Source organism: Thamnophis elegans, chromosome Z (assembly GCF_009769535.1).
Source record: "Thamnophis elegans isolate rThaEle1 chromosome Z, rThaEle1.pri, whole genome shotgun sequence".
NCBI classification, from domain to species: Eukaryota; Metazoa; Chordata; class Lepidosauria; order Squamata; family Colubridae; genus Thamnophis; species Thamnophis elegans.
This window is the reverse complement of record NC_045558.1, coordinates 8,652,779-8,674,418: the sequence shown is the minus strand read 5'-3', so window position 1 is coordinate 8,674,418 and position 21,640 is coordinate 8,652,779. Positions and strand designations below refer to the sequence as shown.

General features: G+C 46.3%; 1 protein-coding gene across 2 annotated transcripts in view; it reads left to right on the top strand.

Moving 5' to 3' along the window:
- The window catches only part of XYLB (xylulokinase), a 155,589-nt gene extending 136,450 nt beyond the window's left edge, over nt 1-19,139 (top strand). For both annotated transcript variants that reach the window (XM_032236989.1, XM_032236988.1), the window contains one exon: nt 18,575-19,139. In XM_032236989.1, coding sequence (XP_032092880.1) covers nt 18,575-18,634 — 60 coding nt within the window. In that variant the 3' untranslated portion in view covers nt 18,635-19,139. The remainder of the gene's footprint in view (nt 1-18,574) is intronic.
- Nucleotides 19,140-21,640: the final 2,501 nt, after the last annotated feature.

Genomic DNA, 21,640 nt, shown 5'->3' with positions numbered 1-21,640 from the left:
CAGGAGGCTCATCTTCAAGTAGCAGCATCAGCCGTAGACAGAAGCAGATGCACGGGAGGGGGGGGGGAAGGCAGGTAATTGGGACGCACAGCCTGGGCCGCAGGAAAGCTGAGAATTGGTGGGTCGGAGTGGGTGGTCGGCCACGGGAGGCTTGTCTTTGTGTCTCTCGGCTTGCCTGCAGCCTGCACGGTACGTCAGGATCACCTGCCTTCCGTCCCATGCCTGTGCCTCTGTCTGCTGCCATCACGTGAAGATGAACCTCTCGTAGTCGCCTGCGCACCCTGGCCCACCAACTCTCAGCTTTCCCACGGCCATTGTGGTGAATCCACATTGCCTGCCTTCCCAATCACGCCTCTGCGTCTGTCTGCTGCTTGGACAGAGAATCAACTCACTTGCGCTGCCAAGGATGCAGAACCCCAGAGTGCGCTAGACAAGGGGCTGGTGGGCTGCAGCTACTGTTGGGTGCCATCAGTGCCCTTGCATGTACTTCCTCTTGTGCACACTTTGGGGGCAGAGCACCCCGTATTTCAGGGGGGGAAACAAAATCATATTTCCCTAAAAATAAGCCCTAGGGATTATTGTGGAACCCCCCAAAATATAAGACTGGGTTTTATTTTTGGTGAAACACAGTAAATGCGTTTGTCTGACTGGTGATCTCAACTGGGGCTTAATTTGGGGGTAGGGCTTATATTACGAGCAGCCTGAAAAATCACGCTAGGGTTTATTTTCCAGTTGGGTCTCATTTTCAGGGAAAACCTAATAGGTGCATTCCTCACATATGAAACAAATTCTGATATTTTCAGAGAATCACAAAGGTGGAACCTTGGAGGCCTTCTAATCCAGTTCCCATCAAGGTCCTCACATCTCTCCATACTTTGGATTGAAAACCTTCAGTCATGGTCACTGATAACTGCAAATGACAATTTTTTCCACTGATTACCATATTTTTCGGAGTATAAGACGGACCTTTTTCTCTCAAAAAAGAGGTTAAAAATCTGGGTGCGTCTTATACACTGAATACAGCATTTTCTACCTCCTGAAACCCTGCCCTCTTCACCCAAATGGCCATGCATAGCTTTTATGAGGCTTTCAGAAAGCTCCTTGGGGGCTGTGGAGGGCAGAAATTAGAAAAAATGGACTGTTTTTTGCTCGTTTTTGGCTTCATCCTGCAGGAGCACTCTATAAGCCTCCTAGAGGCTATTCATGCCCTTTAAAAAAAGAAACAGGCCCATTTTTGCAAAAAAAACGGGCCGGTTTTGGGAGGTTTGCTGAATGCAAAAACTTTTTTTTTTAAATTTGCCTCTTCAAAATCTTGGTGCGTCTCATACTCCTGTGCGTCTTATACTCCCCAAAATACAGTAATATTTCTCATAGTTGGGACATTCCAAGTCTCCCCATGTAAAGGTTTCACTCGCTAGTTCTAGTTCTTTCATCAGACAGCATGGATAATCAAATCGGCCACCCTCTTCCAGGGACAACCTTTCAAGGATTTGAATATTGAATTTTAAGCTACATAATGGAACCGATGGCGTTAGGCCATAATGCGGTGTGGTTTGGCTGGGGAGGTCAAAAACCATCAAAATGGCAGTGGCAGCTATGTGATCAGAGCAGGGGTGAAATCTACATACCTTCCCTACCGGTTCGTAAATGTGAGCATGTGCGTGTACATCCTTCCGTTTGTTTGTTTGTTTGTTTGTTTGTTTATTAACATTTGTAGGCCGCCCTTTTCCCTGAGGGGACTCAGGGCGGCTCACATAAAATCAGGAAGGGGGAATACAAACAATGACGTAGACACATATAATAAAAGTAATAAGCAACATTCATTCATCATTCGGGAGGGGCGGCTATCCTTGTCCCCAGGCCTGACGGGCTAGCCAGTTCTTAAGGGCTGTGCGGAAGGCCTGGACGGTGGTGAGGGTACGAATCTCCACGGGGAGCTCGTTCCAAAGGGTCGGGGCTACTACTGAGAAGGCCCTCCTCCTTGTAGTTGCCAGCCGGCACTGGCTGGCCGATGGAATACGGAGGAGGCCCAATCTATGAGATCTAATTGGTCGCAGGGAGGTAATTGGCAGAAGGCGGTCTCTCAAGTACCCAGATCCACTACCATGCAGGGCTTTATGGGTGACTAATAGCACCTTGAAGCGCATCCGGAGATCGACAGGTAGCCAGCGCAGCTCGCGGAGGATAGGTGTTATGTGGGTGAACCGAGGTGCACCCACAATCACTCGCGCGGCCGCGTTCTGCACTAGCTGAAGTCGCCGGATGCTCTTCAAGGGCAGCCCCATGTAGAGCACATTGCAGTATTCCAGCCTAGAGGTCACAAGGGCCCGAGTGACTGTTGTGAGAGCCTCCCGATTCAGGTAGGGTCGCAACTGGCGCACCAGGCGAACCTGGGCGAATGCCCCCCTGGTCACAGCCGTCAAGTGGTGGTCAAACGATAGCTGTGGATCCAGGAGGACTCCCAAGTTGCGAACCCTCTCTGAGGGGTATAAGATTTGACCCCCCAGCCTGAGTGATGGAATATTGGTCGAATCTTTGGGAGGGAAGCACAACAGCCACTCGGTCTTTTCTGGGTTGAGTACAAGCTTGTTAACCCTCATCCAGTCCATAACGGCCTCAAGGCCTCGGTTCATCACGTCTGCCGCTTCATTGAGTTGGCACGGGGCGGACAGATACAACTGGGTATCGTCCGCATATTGATGGTATCTGATCCCGTGCCTGTGGATGATCTCTCCCAGCGGTTTCATGTAGATGTTGAATAGTAGCGGGGATAAGACCGAGCCCTGAGGCACCCCATATGTTAGGGGCCTAGGGGACGATCTCTGCCCCCCCACTAACACCGACTGCGACCTGTCCGAGAGGTAGGAGGAGAACCACCGCAACACGGTGCCTCCCACTCCCACCTCCCGCAGTCGTCGCAGAAGGATACCATGGTCGATGGTATCGAAAGCCGCTGAGAGGTCAAGGAGGACCAGGATGGAGGAATGTCCTCCATCTCTGGCTCTCCAGAGATCATCGGTCAATGCGACCAAAGCGGTTTCTGTGCTGTAACCGGGTCTGAAGCCTGACTGGAAGGGGTCAAGATAGTTTGCTTCCTCCAAGGACCGTTGGAGCTGGAAGGCCACCACCTTCTCAACAACCTTCCCAAGGAAGGGAAGGTTGGAGACTGGGCGATAGTTATTAAGAACAGCTGGATCCAGAGATGGCTTCTTTAGGAGGGGTCTCACCACTGCCACTTTCAGTGCGGCGGGGAAGTTCCCCTCCCGAAGAGAGGCGGTAACAACCGCCTGGATCCAGCCTCGTGTCACCTCACTGCTGTTAGTAACCAGCCATGAGGGACACGGGTCCAGTACGCAGGTGGAGGCACTTACAGCCCTCATGGCCTTGTCCACATCCCCGGGGGTAACATCCTGAAACTCAACCCAGAGATGGTCTACTTGGTCCTCTTGTGCCTCGGCTGGAACTGCGGGGATGGAGTCCAAGTGCGACCGAAACCGAGCAATTTTGTCCGCTAAGAATTGGGCATAATCCTCAGCTCTGCCCTGCAAGGGTTCCCCCGCTTCCCTTTTATTTAATAGGGAGCGGGTTATCTTAAACAGGGCGGCTGGGCGAGACTCAGCGGACGCAACCAAGGTGGCTATGTGAGATCTTTTCGCTGCCCTAAGTGCCCTGGTGTATTCCTTGGTGCTGGTGGTTACCATTGCTCGGTTCGATTCGGACTTATCGGACCTCCATCGGTGCTCTAGGCATCTCCTCCGGCGCTTCATCTCCCGGAGTTCCTCGGTGAACCAAGGAGGTCTCCGGGATCCGCCGCCTCGGAGGGGCCGTAGTGGCGCAATCCGGTCGAGGGCCTCCGATGCTGCCGAGTGCCAAGCAGCAACCAGAGTCTCTGCCGGACTGTGGGCGAAAGTATCAGGAATGACCCCAAGCTCCGTCTGGAACCTTAACGGTTCCATAAGTCGCCTGGGGCGGAACCACCTGGTCGGTTCCTCCTCCCTACAGTGGGGGTTTGGTCTCCGGAAGTCGAGCCTCAGTAGGCAGTGGTCTGACCACGACAGGGGTATGATGTCGTTACCCCTCAGACCAAGATCACAAATCCACTGCTCCGAGAGGAATACGCGGTCGAGCATGTGACCCGCCGAATGGGTTGGGCCCCGAATTACTTGGGTCAAGCCCATGGCTGTCATGGAAGCCATGAACTCCTGCGCCCCATCAGAGTTTTCACCGAGCGACGGCAAATTAAAGTCCCCCAGGACCATCAACCTAGGGAACTCAATTGCCAGCTCGGCTACCGACTCGAGGAGCGAGGGGAGGGCTGCTGCAACGCTGTTGGGAGGCAGGTACGTTAACAGCAGACCCACTTGACCCTTGAGGTCCAACTTTATCAGCAGAGACTCACACCCGACAAGCTCCGGAGCAGGGACCCTACGAGGAACTAACGACTCCCGGATAACAGTGGCCACACCCCCACCCCTTCCCTGGGCTCTCGGCTGGTGTAGCACCTGAAATCCTTCTGGGCACAGCTCTACAAGGGGGACTCCTCCCTCTGGGCCCAGCCAGGTTTCAGTAATACATGCCAGGTCTGCCCTCTCGTCTAAAATTAAGTCCCGGACGAGAGGAGCTTTATGTACCACAGACCTGGCATTTAGCGACAGCAGCCTGAGTCCAGGGTCCTGATTACTTGCGCCATCTGGTCTCGGAGTGGGACTCATAGGGCCGGAAGGAGGGATCTCTGTAATGTAGCGAACCCTCCTTCCCCGGTAATGGCCTGCCCTAAAGTCCCCGCCGTATCTGCCCCTCCCTGTTACGACCGTAATACCCCGACCCTCTCCCGTGTCTCTGGTCCCCTCAACCACCCCCATGGCCCCCGCATCTCCCGGCAGGTCCTCCGAATCATACATACCCATGCACTCCCCCAAACAGTCCCCACGTAGGAGTTAAAACACAAAAATTTACAACAATATAATAATAAAAAGTGGGACATTCATTCATCTCATACGTATCTCATGCATATCCCATACAAAGAAAGAAGAGAAAGATGAAAGAAAAGAAAGAAACTAAAGTAGTTGCGCAGAGTGTCAAAAACAGACATTGTGACATCCAGGCGGGTGGGCGGAGCCTGCTACCGAGCGTGCCTGCAAAGGTATGTCGAAGAGCGAGGAGGAAGGGGAATCCACTGTGCATGCCATTTAGATTAGCTACAAAGCAGGAAATCCTTTAGCTTTCTAGCTAATGTAAGTCGCGCGTCACAGCTCATCATTGGAAATTCTAGTTCGCCCAAACCGGTAGTATTTTTTTTACTACCAGTTTGGGTGAACCGGTCCAAACTGGTAGCATTTCACCCCTGGATCAGAGGCTTTTTAACCTGCCTCGATGCATGTTAAAAAGGGGGGTGGAGCTTTGATCATTTGCGGGTGCCAGGCAGGGTTGTTTTAAGCCTTGCCTCCAGGGCACGCCGCCCAGTGGGAAGTTGCTCCCAGTTCAGCCCGGTTCGGCTAAATCAGCAGTAGCGGTGGCAGATGGCTCCACCCACCCGCCGAGACGCTTCTGCACATGCTCAGAAGCTTAGTGCAGGAGTGCGCCCAAGCCGGTAGTGAAAAAAATTGGCAGCCCAGTACTGACCCTGCCACATTAGAAGAGATGAACGTTTAGGGAAGATTTAACCCCAATAACAACAACAACGAAAGCTTTATTTTCTTTCCACGTTTGCATGGATTTGAAACCAAAGCCAAGCATCAGTTATTCATGCTAATGGCTAGGGGTATCCGTTGCAACGGAGGCTTGAATTTTGCAAATTAGCAAGTTAAGCAGTCAAGTCCAATAAAAGTCAAAAGCGCTGTAGCCTTAAATGTGGCTGTTCGTTTCATCTGACACTTTTAATTTAAAGCCCAGTGGATCACCCCAGCCTCTCTGTGTATGCCCATATATAAAAGGTGTCATAATAAGGCTCCTTCTCTCTTTCTTTCTCCCCTTTTCAGTTGTAAAAACAATAATACTACTAATAAGATTTGCAGCCAAGAAGGAACACAGAGCTTGCAATTTTGGCAGCAAATTTGCTTTCAGCTATAGGGGAGGCCATTCTATTAAATCTCAGTTGGAACAGAGCAAGCTGACTTTATCAAGGCTGCAGATAATCAAAGTGAGAATTAGTGAGGCTTGACTGTAGATATTTCAGTAAATAAAAGAGCTATTTTTGCCTGACATATTGATGCTCTTAATGTAGCCATAAGTGCTTGTTCGGTAGTTTGCTGGTTGCAACATATATAGAGATATAGATATATATTATATCACCAAGGAAAATAAGATGTTCTACTCAGCTGGGAATGGGATGGCAAGGTTTGTTACGATAGACGGGATTGGAGCCCCTTTGAGTCAGTTTCCCCCTCTTGTGCTTTGTTTTGGGGGTGAAGGGCGGGTGGGCAATTTTGACGATTGAGGGACAAAGCCCCATTGAGAAGCTGTGCAAGGACCACGGTGGCTGATGGTGCAAAGTGGATTCAGCCATGTCTTGTGTGCAAATGAGGGCCAGGATTTCATGGAGCCTCTTCTTTTTTTAATTTCTGAGATTTGTTTCTTCCCTTCTCTTTCTTTTCTTCTCCTTTTTTCCTATTTTTCTCCTTCTCCTGCTCTGCCTCCTTTTTTTTTCTCCTTCTCTTCCTTCTCCTCCTTTTTCTCCTTCTTTCTTCTATTTCTCCTTTTTCCTTCTCCTTTGCCTGCCTTCCTCCCTCCCTTCTTTCCTTTTCTTCCTTCTCTTCTTTCTCCTCCTCCTCCTCTTGCTTTCTTCTCCTTCTCCTTCTTCTCTTTTTCCTTCTCCTCCTTTTCTTCCTCCTTTTCTTTTTTCCCATCTGCTTTCTTCTGTTTCTCTTTTTCCTCCTCCTTTTCTCTCCTTTTTCCTTCTATTTTATTTTTTCCTTTCCCTTCTTCTCTCCCCCCTCTCCTCCTCCACCCCCCTCTTCTTTTCCTAACCTTGTCCCTTTCTGTTTTCTTGTCCCTTCTCTACCCCAATTCCCACCCCCTGCCCCCTTTTCCTGTGGAAAGAAGGAGAGGCCTTCATTGACACTCTCAGGCAGGGGCTAAATAAGTGGGGCTGGAGATGGGACTAAGGAAGCACCTTAAAAAAAAAATCTCAGACAGACCTCCCCATAATTCACCCAAGATAAAGAGAGGAACAGAGAAATACATTCAGATTTGCAAGATTCTGTTAAGGTACAGCTATTACGAGTGAAAACAGTGCTGACCTATATGTGGCATTACTTTATTTATTTTTCAAATTTATATAACTGCCCATCTCGTATATACAACTATCTTATAGGGACGATCCAGGTAGCTTTCAGTTACTGTCTGCTCAAACTTACAACAGCACTGAAAAAGTGACTTATGCCCAGTCCTCACACTTATGACCATTGCAGCATCCCTATGATCACGTGAACAAAACTCAGGTGCTTGTCAAATGACATGCATTTACGACAGTTCCAGCATCCTGGGATCATTTGAATGCCGTTTGTCACCTTTCCAGCCAATTTCTGACCAACAATGTCAATGGAGCTGGTCAAATTCACTTAACGACCACGGGCTTCACTTAACAACTGCATTGATTTGCTTAACAACCCCGAGGAACAAAAGGTAGTAAAATTGGGCACAGGTTACTCGGCAAACACTTTGGTTAGTAACAAAATTTCTGATCCCAATTGTGGTTGTAATTCCAGAACTACCTATACTTAGAACATAGAACATGTTGGAGTTGGGAGGGACCTTGGAGGTCTTCCAGTCCAACCTCCCGCTGAAGCAGGAGACCCTGTGCCATTTCAGACAAATGGATGTCCAGTCTCTTCTTGAAAACTCCCAGTTATGGGGCACCCACCATTTCTGGAGGCAAGCTGTTCCACCACATTAATTCGTCTGTCAGGAAGTTTCTCCTCAGTTCTAAGTTGCTTCTCTCCTTGATTAGTTTTCACCCATTGCTTCTTCTTCTACCCTCAGGTGCCTTGGAGAATAGTTTGACTCCCTCTTCTTTGGGGCAGCCCTTCAAACTTCCTCTTTTCTGGTTTTTTTTTTTCCTTCTGCTATGCTTTACTTTTCTAGTCTTCTGCTACATTTTATTTTTCTCACCTCAACTTGGCAGAAAAAAAAATGTGTTATCTCTTCTCAGCAGTTGTGTTTTGTAGGACTGTGACTCCAGGGTCTGCAGGCTAACTGATGGCTCTTAAGTGATTGACCAGCTGGGTCATTGTCTGCAGAAATATAAACACCACCCCCTCCACCACCCCCAATGGACATCAGAGGATAGGAATTCAGAAGCAGCGCAATTGACCATGGTTTCTGATTGTGGGCCATCTTGGTCAAAAGTCAGACAAGGAAGTCAGCGAATGTTTTTGTCTCACTAGGCCAAGGGACTCAGGCCCCACATGCCAAAAATCTTGGGAAGAATGAATCCAGTGCATTAAAGTTGGCAAGGGAAGGTTGGCAGTTGCAAGATTGCAATTTATGTCTTTTCAGTGATGATTTTGTTTAGGTCTCTATGGTTTCCTTCTTTCCTTCCTCCCTCCCTCCCCCCCTTTCTTTATCCCTCACTCCCTCCTTTTTATCCTTCCTTCTTTCCCTCCCTCCCTTTCTTTATCCTTCCCTCCCTCCTTCCTCCCTTTCTTTTACTTTCTGCCTTCCTTCCCTCCCTCCCATCCTTTCTTTATCCCTCCCTCCCTCCTTTTTTATCCTTCCTTTTCTCGCTTCCTTTATCCTTCTTTCCTTCCCTCCCTCCCTCCATTCCTTTCTTTATCTTTACTTTCTTCCCTCCATCCTTCCCTCCCTTTCTTTTACTTTCTGCCTTCCTTCTTTCCTTCCTTCCTTCCTTCCCTCCCTCCTTTCCTTTTTATCCTTCCTTCCCTCCATTTCTTTATCCTTCCTTCCCTCCCTCCCTCCTTTTCTTTATCCTTTCTGCCTTCCTTCCCTCCCTCCCTCCCTTTCTTTTTCCTTCCTTCCTCCCTCACTCCCTCTCTCCTTTTCTTTACCTTTCCTTCCTTCCCTCCCTCCTTCCCTCCCTTTCTTTATCGTCTCTCCCTCCCTCCCTTTTCTCTCTAAAATACTGCTGGAGTTTGATATTTTCCAGAAGTGCTTGGACCCAATCGACCTGAGAAAAAGGAAAAACTGGTGCTATTGGAATAAGGAATCTCCTCTTTGCCTCCTATAGATTGTCGTCTACATTTGTCAAACAGTTGGTGACAACTTAATTACCTGCCTATAATAAAAATATAAAATATTCCATTTGGGGTGGGATGGGGTGAGAAATGACATTTAGATACATTGGAGGATGTAAATCCTAGGAAGGGACCTGGCAAGCTTATGCAGGGTGTTTGGGATAGACTCTCCCACAGAAGAGTTCACAGAAATCAAGATATCACCTATAACTTGAGAGACCGCCTCCTGCCAATTACCTCCTTGCGACCTATTAGATCGCACAGATTAGGCCTCCTCCGAGTTCCATCCGCTAGTCAGTGTCGACTGGCAACTACACGGAGGAGAGCCTTTTCAGTAGTAGCTCCGACCCTTTGGAACGATCTCCCCGTGGAGATTCGTACCCTCACCACCGTCCAGACCTTCCGCACAGCCCTCAAGACCTGGCTATCCCGTCAGGCCTGGGGATAAAGATCGTAATCCGTCCCCACCTGAATGATGAATGTTGTGTACTATTTTTACTTATGTATTGTTTTATGTCTTACTGTCTTGTACCCCCCTCCCTATATACTGTAAGCCGCCCTGATTCCCCTCAGGGAAAAGGGCGGCCTATAAATAATAAAACCAAACCAAACCTGATTACTCAGTTGTGGCTGCCATGTTAATTTTTTGGACTATCCCTACAGATCCTCCCCAGCATCTTGGTGCAAATGGCCCCCCAAAACAGCCCTAAAACAGTTAGGGAGTCTCCCCATGTGAAGGAAACCTAAGAGTTACCAGCTTTGGCTTACACCAGAGGTGCCCCTTGGTGACTTTAAGACATGGCTGGCTGGGGAATTCTGGGAGTTGAAGTCCACAAGTCTTAAAGTTCCCAAGTTTGGACACCCCTGGCTTACACCAAGATAGTAATAGTACTTAGACTTATATACCGCTTCACAATACTTTACAACAATCTCTGAGCAGTGTACACAGTCAGCCTCTTGCCCCCAACAATCTGGGTCCTCATTTTACCCACTTTGGAAGGATGGAAGGATGAGTCAACCTAGAGCCTAATCAGGACCGAACTCTTGACAGTGAGCAGAGTTTGCCTGCAATTCCGCATTCTAACCACTGCTCCAATCCAAATTCTACCCAAGAGATGCACTGTGGCCACCTGCTCTACTGGCTTCCTACTCAGTGCTTGCCTTGTGCTACAGGTAGTTCTCAACTTACTATGGGACCACAGTTGGGACTTGCGTTACTAAGCCAGGCAGTGATTAAGTGATTCACACCCAATTTTCGCCAGGGTTGTCAAGTTAGTCACTGAAGTTATTTAGCGAACTTATTATTAAGCAAACCTGGCTTCCCCAATTGAATTTACTTGTCGGGAGTTCTCGCAAATGGAAATTACGTGGCCCTGGGATGCCGCCAACCATAATAAATACCTGGGGGTTGCCAAGTTCCCAAATTCTGATCAGGTGACCATGGGGATCTTTTCAACAGCATGATTACTTCGAGGACTCTAGCATTAGCAATATCCCTTAGACTTACATATCGCTTCACAGTGCTTGACAGCCCTCTCTAAGCGGTTTACAGAGTCAGCCTATTGGCCCCAATCATCTGGGTCCTCATTTTAGCCATCTCGGAAGGGTGGAAGGCTGAGTCAACCTCGAGCAGTTCAGAATTGAACTCCAGGCAGTGGGCAGAGTTTGCTTGCAATATTAGCAGTAGCATTAGCAATAGCACTTAGACTTATACACTGCTTCCCAGGGCTTTTACAGCCCTCTCTAAGTGGTTTACAGAGTCAGCCTCTTTCCTGCAACAATCTGGGTCCTCATTTTAGCCACCTTGGAAGGATGGAAGGCTGAGTAAACCATGAGCCTGGTGTGATTTGAACTGCCGAACTGCAGCTAGCAGTCAGCTGAAGTAGCCTGCAGTACTGCGCTCTAACCACTGCGCCACCTCGGCTCCTATCAAATGGTTGTTAAGCCGAGGATCGCCTTGCGTTTATATAACGGGTAGAATTCCTCTCTGCTCACTGCAGAAGTTCTACATCTATCTCTGAGTATTGAGTATTGGCCCTAATGGGGTTTGTGCAAAGTGCTGGAGTGGATGTGTGTATCTGTGTGGGGGTGAACAGACGTGGTCTGAAGAGCTTTCGCGCCACAGTGAGTGGGACGACGGTGCGTTCCACCCAAAGGTTACCCAGATGCCTGCCATCATCTCCAGACTGTGTGCTTAGCTTAAAGTCCTTAATGTGTCTCGCTGTAACAAGTGGCTGATGCACGGAGCAAGGAAATCAGAGCAAAAGTCCAGCACTCTCCACTCGCATCTCCATAGAAACTGACCGAGTTAAGCATTAAAATGGAGCTTTAAAAGAATTGCTAATATAAGGGCCAGTGGAAACATTTTATCTTCCCTGTTAATGTACTTCACCGCTGGCTCATTTGTCTGGACAAAAGTCAAGCTTGGTTCACTGCCTTTTCCAGCAAAAGACCACCTACCAGACGCCCCCTCTCCCCTCTTCCCCATCCCCCCCCCCACCCAGGAGAATAGCTGCAGCTAAAGACATCTCTCGTTATGGAGGCCAAATTCCAGGCTCGGTCTGCCGGCCATGGAGGAAATGATGAGTAGCCTGATGCGAGCGACAGGTAGTCCTTGATTTATGACCACAATTGAGCCCAAGATGTATGCCGTTAAGTGAGATGTATGTTAATCCTGCCCCGTTTTGTGATCTTTCTTTCCGTGGTTGTTAAGTGAACCCCTGCAGTCCTTACATTTAATGACTTTTCTTGCCGTAGTTGTTAAGTGAATCGTTGCAGTTGTTGCCTTAGTAATGGTTGTTAAGTGAATCTGACTTCCCTGTTCACGTTGCTTGTCGGAACGCTGCAAAAGGAGGTCACATGACCCTGGGACATTGCGGCCGTCACAAATATAAGTCAGACGCCAAGTCTCTGAATTTTGATCACGTGACCATGGGGATGCCACATGGCCGTAGGTGTAAAAATGGCCCTTAGTCAAATCTTTCAATAGAATTGTAACTTTGGTCACTAAATGAACTGTTGTAAGTTGAGAACTACCTGTATTTGTATGAAACTCCCTTTCCGGTGACAAAAAGCTCCCTCAACTGCATTGTCTAGCTGAGGGTCTAATTTTGTGAGTCGGGGGAGCTTTCATTTATTCATTAGGTGTAGTCCTTGATTTACGACTAGAGTTGGAACCAAAACTTCAAAGCCATTGTTAAGTGAGTGGCACCCAATTTTTACAACGCTTTTTGCCCTGGTTATTAAGTGTATCACTTCAGTTGTTAAGTGAATCAAGTACTCTGTTTTCCTGAAAATCGGACCTCTCTGGATAATAAGCCCAATCGGGCTTTTGAGCACATGTGCTAAAATAAGCCCTACCCTGAAAATAAGCCCTCCCCGAAAATATTGCAACACAGCAGCGGCCTTGAGATGACCACGCTCGCCGCCTCCTGCACCTAACAACTAATAAGACCTCTCTGAAAATAAGGCCAAGTGCTTATTTCAGGAGCCAAAAGAAAATAAGACCCTGTCTTATTTTCAGAGAAACACGATAGTCATTAAGCAAATCTGCCTTCCCTCATTGACTTTGCTTGTTGCAACCCAGCTGGGAAGGTCATAAATGGAGCTGCCACGACCCTGGGACCCTGCAACCATAGTCAATATATGCTTGTTGCCAAATGCCCATGTTTTGGTCACCTAATCATTGGGGATGCGGCAATGATTGCAAATAGAAAGGCTGGTTTTAAGTGGCCTTTTTCAATAAAAAGTAACTTCAACCTTGTAACTTCAAATGGACGTTAAGCCAATGGTTGTAAGTCAAAGACTACCTGTATGAGATTTATGTCCCACTTTTAATTCATGAGTTTAAGGTGAATTAAAACCCGTATGTCCCCCACTCTTAATCCAGCAACTCCAACACTGCATCGCACTGCCCCAAAACGGATGAAATGCTACCGGTTTGGGCTGGTTCACCTGAATCGGTAGTTAAAAAATGCTTTAAAAAGTTTTTTAAATAGTTCCGATGATCAACTGTGCAACAATCAGCTGTACTGCGTGATCTTCGGAACCTTTTCTTTACTTTTTAAAGCACTTTTAACTACTGTTTCTCCCAAATCTAAATCATGTGGCACAGCTGTTCCACTCCCCCCCCCGACACACACCCTAGCTGTTCTACTTACTTTTGCAGACTCAGAAAAGGCTTCTTACCGCTTGTGGTGCACATGCGCATGCGAAGCGAACCAGTAGCAGACTTCAGAGCATTTCAACCCTGCCCCAAAGGTGCTTTTCAAAAGACAACTGGATTTCCTTGAAAACGTTTTGCTTCTCGTCTAAGAAACTTCTGAGAAGAGAAAGAATCCAGGAAGTCCAGTTGCCTTTTGGAAAAGTCACCTCTGGGCAGTGGTGGGTTTCCATGTTTTTTAGAACCTATTCTGTAGGTGTGGCCTGTTTTGTGGGAGTGGCTTGATGATCATGTGACTGGGTCGGAGTGGCTTGGTGGTTGTGTGACCGGGTGGGTGTGGCCAACTTGGAAAATGTGGTGAAACTCCCTTAACAACGTTTTTGCTTAGCAACCAAAATTTTGGGCTCAATTGTGGTCATAAGTTCCTCTCCTTCCTTCGCTTTGAGAAGAGATCTGTTTTCAAGCTGCTTAGGAAAGAGGAGGAAAGGGGCAGAGGGAGGCTTTTTCAGGAGCCCAGAGCAGCGTTCTGGTATTGGGTCTCTGGAAGAACTAGGTACTGGGTACTAGGAGGCACGCTAAATTTCACCAACCGGTATGCCCGAACCGGTGCGTACCGGCTGAAACTCAGCCCTGCCTCTGGGACAACCATGATCTGGATGATTGGGAATCTCTGTAGAGACTGCAGGATGTTTGTATTTACATTATTTCTGTATTGCCGAGTCTTCAAAGAGGCTGGTAGTTTATGGAGTTTGGTTATAAATCCTGTGCAATTGGGGGGGGGGGAATTAACCATAGAAACATTCAAATCAGTGGTGGGTTCCGAATCCTGTTGCAACTGATACGGTGCAATGGGACCCGGCATCCATCACATGAAAGTGCGCACCTAATTCAATCGCGTCCTTCTTCATTCTTTAAAGCTGTGCAAAATAATCTAGCTCTCTGCAGGGTTACTATGGTAAGCGTCGTTCAGATTTCTGGAGAGAAGCTATAGAAAATAGAGTAGAAATATCATGAAAAATACCAGGTTTTAAGACTCTCCCTGTGATTTACAAGGGAATTTCAGCAGTCTGAACTCTGGCCAAAACATCAGATCTGGCCCATTCTACAGGGAGCAGGCGATTCCCCCAGATATGTAGATGTCAAGCTACATTGATAGGTTAAAACCAGAACTTTGAATGTGTAGTTGGAAAGTTGCTGAGGGTGTCTGCAGCACTGACAAAAGTAGTTTTCATATTATAGTGAAAAGCAGCTTAGCATCACCTGCAAACATCCTGAATAGCAACAGCAATAGCAGTTAGACTTATATACCGCTTCATAGGGCTTTCAGCCCTCTCTAAGCGGTTTACAGACTCAGCATATCGCCCCCAACAACAATCCGGGTCCTCATTTTACCCACCTCGGAAGGATGGAAGGCTGAGTCAACCCTGAGCCGGTGAGATTTGAACAGCCGAACTGCAGAACTAGCAGTCAGCTGAAGTAGCCTGCAGTGCAGCACTCTAACCACTGCGCCACCTAAATTGGGCCTTCCACCTTGAAGTGGTTGATAACATTGAGTCTCAAAGCGACCAGGACACAATTTGTGCATCACAAAAGGTCACCCTCTTATCTTCTAATCTCAAATCATCTGCTCATGCGTGAATTTTTATTTATTTGTACAATTAAATTTATGTGCCACCCAGAGGTGGGTTCCGGATCCCGTTGCAACCAATACGGTGCAACAGGGCCCGGCGTTCACCACATGAACTTGCGCACACATGGGGGGAGTTATGTGTGCATGCGCTGGGGGAGCACAGGGTGCGGTGTGTGCAGGGGCATGCACGGGGTTGTTGCACGGGCATTGCATTATAGATGCATGCAGGTGCTGTCGCATGCGCATGCTTTTGGCACGCAACCGCAAAAAGATTAACCATCACTGTCCTAGACCCTATCAGCCAAAATGGCTTTGCAGCAGGATGAGTGGGATGGGCTGATCCCGTTGGAACAAAACGGCCCATCAGATATCTTGGTCTCATGCCTTGAAGGGCTTTTAAAAGTATCACTGATACTTTGAATTGGACCTGGAAGCAGTGCAGCTCACGTAATAGTGTGATTACATGTGCCCTCCTAGGGGGCCTCCAGAACTGTTTGCATTTGTGCATTCTGAACCACCTGAAGCTCCAAGGGTAGCCCCATTGTGCTAACCCAAATGAGAGACGACCAGGGCATAAGTGACTGAGTGCAAGGCCCCTCAATCCAGAAATAAGGCCCTCCACTGTACGGTTAAAGGTAAAGTTAAAGGTTCCCCTTACACATATGTGCTAATCGTTCCTGACTCTAGAGGGTGGGGCTCATCTCCATTTCAAAGCAACGGAATGCTGTTACCCCTTCCCACCAAAAGTGGTTCCTATTTTTCTACTTGCATTTTTTACGTGTTTTCGAACTGCTAGGTTGGCAGAATCCTGGGACAAGAAACGAGAGCTCACTCCATTACACGGCGCTAGGGATTCAAACCACTGAACTGCCGACCTTTCTGATTGACAAGCTCAGTGTCTTAGCCACTGTGCCACCGCATCCTGCTACTGTATGGTTACCTTTGTCTAAAGCAGTGGTTCCCAAACTTGGCAACTTTAAGACTTGTGGACTTCAACTCCTAGAATTGCTCTGCTGGCTGGAGAATTCTGGGAGTTGAAGTCCACAAGTCTTAAAGTTGCCAAGTTTGGGAACCACTGGTCTAAAGGAAAGGAACCTCTAATTTGGGACGGCTTATGGTGGCCATGAACTCCTGAACCTCTCTGGAATCCATCCCAAGAGCAAACAGAGTATCCAAAACCATGGCTGGTCCACCATCAATTCCAGGAAATCAAGAAAGGGTCTTGATGTTTAGCAATGTAGGATGTTCACAAGCCTGTTCTTTGGCTTGTCTCTCTGGCCCCCATTGTGAACAGACATTCACTGCCTCTCACCTCTGCAGCAGACCCTCCACCCCCACCAACCACTGCAAGACCAGCCTCATCCCATTTCTTCTATCCCAAGTGGTGCAGGACCCAAAATCTAGTTTTTTCCACTATTCTTCTGCTGAGAGTTCTCAATAATATCCACCAGATCTACACACACCTTGAAGTCATGAACAAAAATGACAGTTTTGTACAACGCAGCAGTTATCCTGCAGATCTGGTGTTGATTAACCAAGACAAAGCCATCTACTGAGAGGTTTGTTTTTCAGCTAGCTCCTATAACTTTGCCCGTGCTACTAACTCCAGACTTTCTGATAGAAGACAAGATCAGACGGTAGAAGATTTTTCGTGGGAGATTCAAACTTGAAACAAGGGCAAACATCTTAACTGTGAGTGCCATAAGCGTTGAATAGCCTGCTTCTTGAAGTTGTGGGTGTCTAATTATTGGAAGTTTCCAAGTATAAGCTGAAGAATCATTTGTCGAGGATGATATGAGGCTCCCTCTGCAGAGATCTCGACCAGAAGACCTCCTTCTAACATAATGATTCCATGATTTTAAATCAGAAGTTTCCAAACTTGGTGTTGTGGTCTGCCAGCGGAGCCGACAGCCGATTCGGACAGTGGGGAGGAACATGGGCCAGTCCTGGAGTCTGGGGAAGGCTCTGATGAGGGCTCTGTGTTGGGGGCAGAGAGGGGGCCAGAGTTGTATGCCAGTTATCAGCTGCCTTCAGAGTCAGACATCAGTGAGCCAGAGAAATAGCTGGAGCCTGTTCCCAGTGTGCATATGTGCAGAGCTGCCAGACGAAGGGAACAGCTAAAGAACAGGGGTCGACTTGGGAATAAGGCCACAGGTGGATGATGAATGGCCCCTCCCAGAGGAAATAAAAGAGGAGCGAAAGGGGAGTTTGCAAGAGACAATTAGTTTGCTTAATTGGTTCAGGACTCTCTGAGACTCCTTGCCAAGTTTTGCAGATATCGGCCTGTCAGCTCTCCAAGCCAGATAAGGTCTGTGACTGTAAATCCACCCTTGAAAGACTTTGCTGGATGTGAATGAACAGAATTCACAGTCAATTAATAAAAGGGTTTTTTGTCAGGACCAGGAGTTTGCTTCATGCTCTTGGGAGGCCTAGTCAAAACACTTGGCAACTTTAAGACTGTGGACTTCAAGCCCCAGAATTCCTTAGCCAGCTCTAGATCCCTCTTCTAAATTATGGCAATTTGACGTATAATGTACATTGAACTGCATGATGGTATTTTCTCCCAAATGTTAAGATTTTTACATGGAAAAGCGAGGGGGAAAATAATCTTTTTTTTTTCCTTTATGTGATATGGATGGCTGAAAACAGGAATACATCCTGGCTCTTTAATAGTTTTCTCAGGCCAGAACTCGTTACATCTTCAGTTATGATGGATGGATTGTGGAGGGAACTTGTATTCCCAAGTGCCCAACTGTCTATGGACAAAAATGCTTTTTCCTCTCTTTTCCAAAACTGAATCTTTTGTTTAGTTAAATTAGAGGTTAGGAGATCGTTTTAAATGTCAACCTCTGTATCTGTATTTTTAGAGCCTTTTTTGTTATGTCAACTAGCTCTTCTGTTTGACAAACGAAATCCTTTTTTTAAAAGTAGTTCCATCTGTCCAATTTAGGATAAATACTACAGAGCAACCAATAACAGTCTTAGGAAGTATATTCTCAGCCTTTGTGCCCTCTGTGATTTCTTTTTTAGACTCTGTATTATCACATGAAAAGATGAGTTGCTAGGGCAATCCATGTTGTGTGTATACAGGACATTTAGCAAGAAATATAGGTTGTTGTTGAAGGGGTCTTAATCTCAAAATTTTATAAACAGTATCGGCAAAAGCAAAGAGCACTTAGACTACATACCGCTTCATAGTTCTTTACAGCCCACTCTAAGTGATTTACAGAGTCAGTATATTGGTCCAACAATCCGGGCCCTCATTTAACTGATATCGGAAGGATGGAAGGCTGAGTCAACCTTGAGCCCCTGCCTACTAGATACATCTCCCAGGTTCCTCGTGAGATTGGGGAAAGCAAACATGGGCCTGACTTTGTTTGCCTGATGGCACTCATGAAGTTCTCCAGATGTTCCAGTTCAGTAGTCTTTTATATCCTTTTTTTGTAACTGACGTTCTTCCTTTCCTTCAATAGGTCACTTTTTCAAATGAGGAATGTTTCACAGTGATTATGAAATAATCTATAAGAGCAATATCTTACACAAATTCATTAGTGGCTGTTGTTAACCCATAGTATTTCCTTTTTCTTTTAGATCTACCAACCTTTACTTAAAAGATATATGGAACTTGAGCAGAAGGTGCTGAATAAATAAAAATAGTATCTTCAAAGAGAATCTTATCAGTATTGATTTAAATGAAGAGAATATTGAAGAGTGAAAGAAACCGGACTCACAGTTGAATGAAACATCCCTTCGTTTTGTAATTGAATCAGTACTGTGGAATAAACGCTGCCCTTGCCACTGTCTACACAAGTGGTCCTTCAACATCCATGAATGCCTCTAGTAGCACTTCCAAACACGGATTTTGCAACTTCAAATTAGCTTTGGATTTACCTGATCAGATAATATTTGCTCTTTTTGAGAGCCGATTTAGCTTCTTTCAGTGAGATAATTATGTGCACTGAGATAGAAAGATTCAACACTAGCCACTGTGGTTGGTGAAGTTGGCATATTTTGTTGAAATTGACAAATCAACTTCTTAGAAAAATCTAATTTGTAGAATGTAGAAAAATCTACATTTATTGGTGATTGGAAGCCTATAATGGACTTTTTGTATAAAAATGGGAAAAAATGGTAGGAAACAGAATGATATGTAACTTTAGACAGAGATATTATACTTTCTGTGAAGAATATTAAAATCCATTTTTGGGCATAATCTATCCATAGAAGAAAACTCCATTTTTGACATTATAACTACTGATTTCTGACTCTATTTTTTGAAAATCTCCTGGAATATTTCAAATATTATAACATTTTTTGTCTTTTATAAATCTTCACTTTTATAAGTTTACACTTTTTAAAAATCTTTTCAAAAAGCATTTGCCTGGAGTCTTTAGTCCCATCTGATGCCGAATTTCTGAAATCATAAAACCTCCAATCTCTGTTACGACTTAAGATAAACAATCAATTTGGTTCTTGCAAAAAGCTGTTTATTTTATATAATTATTTTCAAAAACATGTAGTAAAAAAATCTCAATAGTCCAAATTTGTCTGGACCCTTAATTTGTTTATAACTTTTAGAGATCAAAATCTTATTTAATTTTATTATGTTTATTTCCAATTTTTTGATTCTTAAATTCATAGTTATTTTTTGTTGTTGTTCAAGAATGAAATTAAACTCACCACATGGCTTTTCAAACTTGTCTTTATGAAGATCTCTAATATACTTAATATGGTTAAATAGAGAATTTCAAAAAGAGATTACAAAGTGAGGCTAGCAAACCTAGTGTTCTTTAAAAGGCTGGGCTATATTTGTGAGCAAGGTGTGGCTGACCTCTTTGACCCCCAGCAAGGAACAACCACCTGGAGCACATTTGGGGCTACTTGCAGATTTGCTGGTCTTTACCATAGTTGTCATCTCCATTCTCATGGAGATGCTCTTAGTTCATTATGCTCCCTCTAGAAATGAAGTATGAATTATAATTTTTGGACACATTATGCTAAGACCTATTAAAGATCTAAAGCAGAGGTCCCCAACCTTTTGGACCTCGGGGAACCACTAAATCCATAATTTTAAATCCCACGGACCACTAATATAATCTGCCTAATGACCGACTGGATGGGCGTGGCTAGGTGGTCATGTGACTGGGTGGGTGTGGCCAACTTGATGTCACTCACTTCAAGGGGCGCCTCGCCAGCCTCTACTCATCCCTCTCCTCCCAGCCCTTCCTCACCTGCCCGCCTGGGCTCCTTAGGGCCCCAGCAGGAAGCAATTGTTGGAGCTAAGCAGCCACCATGAGAAAGAGTTGGCAAAACAGCTCAGTTCAAATTGGCCGAGAAGGAGGCTCAGAGAAGCATTTTATTGAGGACTACGAGCATAGGCTTTCCAAGCAGAAGGAAGACCTGTGGGAGTACAAGGTCAGGTACCGGCTCCTGGAGGCTCAGCGCGCTGCGCTAGTCAGCCAGCTCCAGGCCATGATACAGTCCCACTGGATTGAGGTCCTCCAGCTCTTTGCCACCAGCAGATCTTCCCTCCAACCTTCGGCCAAAGCCCTGCAGTAGGAGGCTGAAGCAGACCCCAAGTCAGAATTTCTGCCCCCCTCCGACCCACACAAAAAGACCTCAAAGGGAGAAACACTCTGAAGCAACACAAACGTTCATTGCACATATCCGTCCCAGGGACCATAGTTTGAGGATCCCTGATTTAGTGCAATATAAAAAATGCAAATAATTTTTCAGCGGACCACCACCAAAATTTTCTTGTGGACCACCAGTAGTCCACCAGTTGGTGACTGCTGAGCTAAAGGACCAGATCAGGGACAGATTATCCTGTTTGTTTTTTGTTTGTTTGTTTGTTTATTGGATTTATATGCCGCCCTTCTCCCAAGGACTCAGGGCGGCGTACAACATTTAAAAAGATACATATTACAAAAGGTTTTTTTAAAAATTAGATAGAGTATCCAAAAACAAACCCAATTAAGATTAACAATAACATTTAAAATTTGATTAAAATTAACAATAATCAATCATTTATTTTGTTTTGTTCAAGCCAGGCTGGCTTGCTGGAAAAGCCAACTTTTTAGGGCGCGTCGGAAGGACCGGAGGTCGTGGATTATACGAAGCTCCGGGGGCAGCTCATTCCAGAGGGAAGGCGCTCCCACAGAGAAGGCTCTCCCCCTGGGGGTCGCTAGCCGACACTGTCTGGCCGATGGCACCCTGAGGAGGCCAACTCTGTGGGATCGCACTGGACGATGGGAGGCTACCGGTGGCAGTAGGTGATCTCGCAGGTATCCTGGGCCTATCTTGGAGAAGACCTATCTAGAGTCACCTCATGGCGAGATGGGTGGCATAAAATTTTAATCAATAAATAAATGAATATAATTATGTGATTATTAATAGTTGACAATGACTTGATGGCACAGTCAATCAACCTGACTTCTCCAAGATGTCCATAATGCTGCGAATGATGGGGGGGAAAGAGGAGAGAATGACCAGATCATTGTGGAAAAAAATCTATTATTAAAAGTGTCATTAAAAGTTGACACCAACTTGATGGCACATGATCAAACCACTCGCCAACCTGAATATGTTCTGATGGTCTCAAGGCCGTCGGTAGAGAAGTCAGCTTGACTTAGTTTCAAGAGTTTTGAAGAGCTGTAC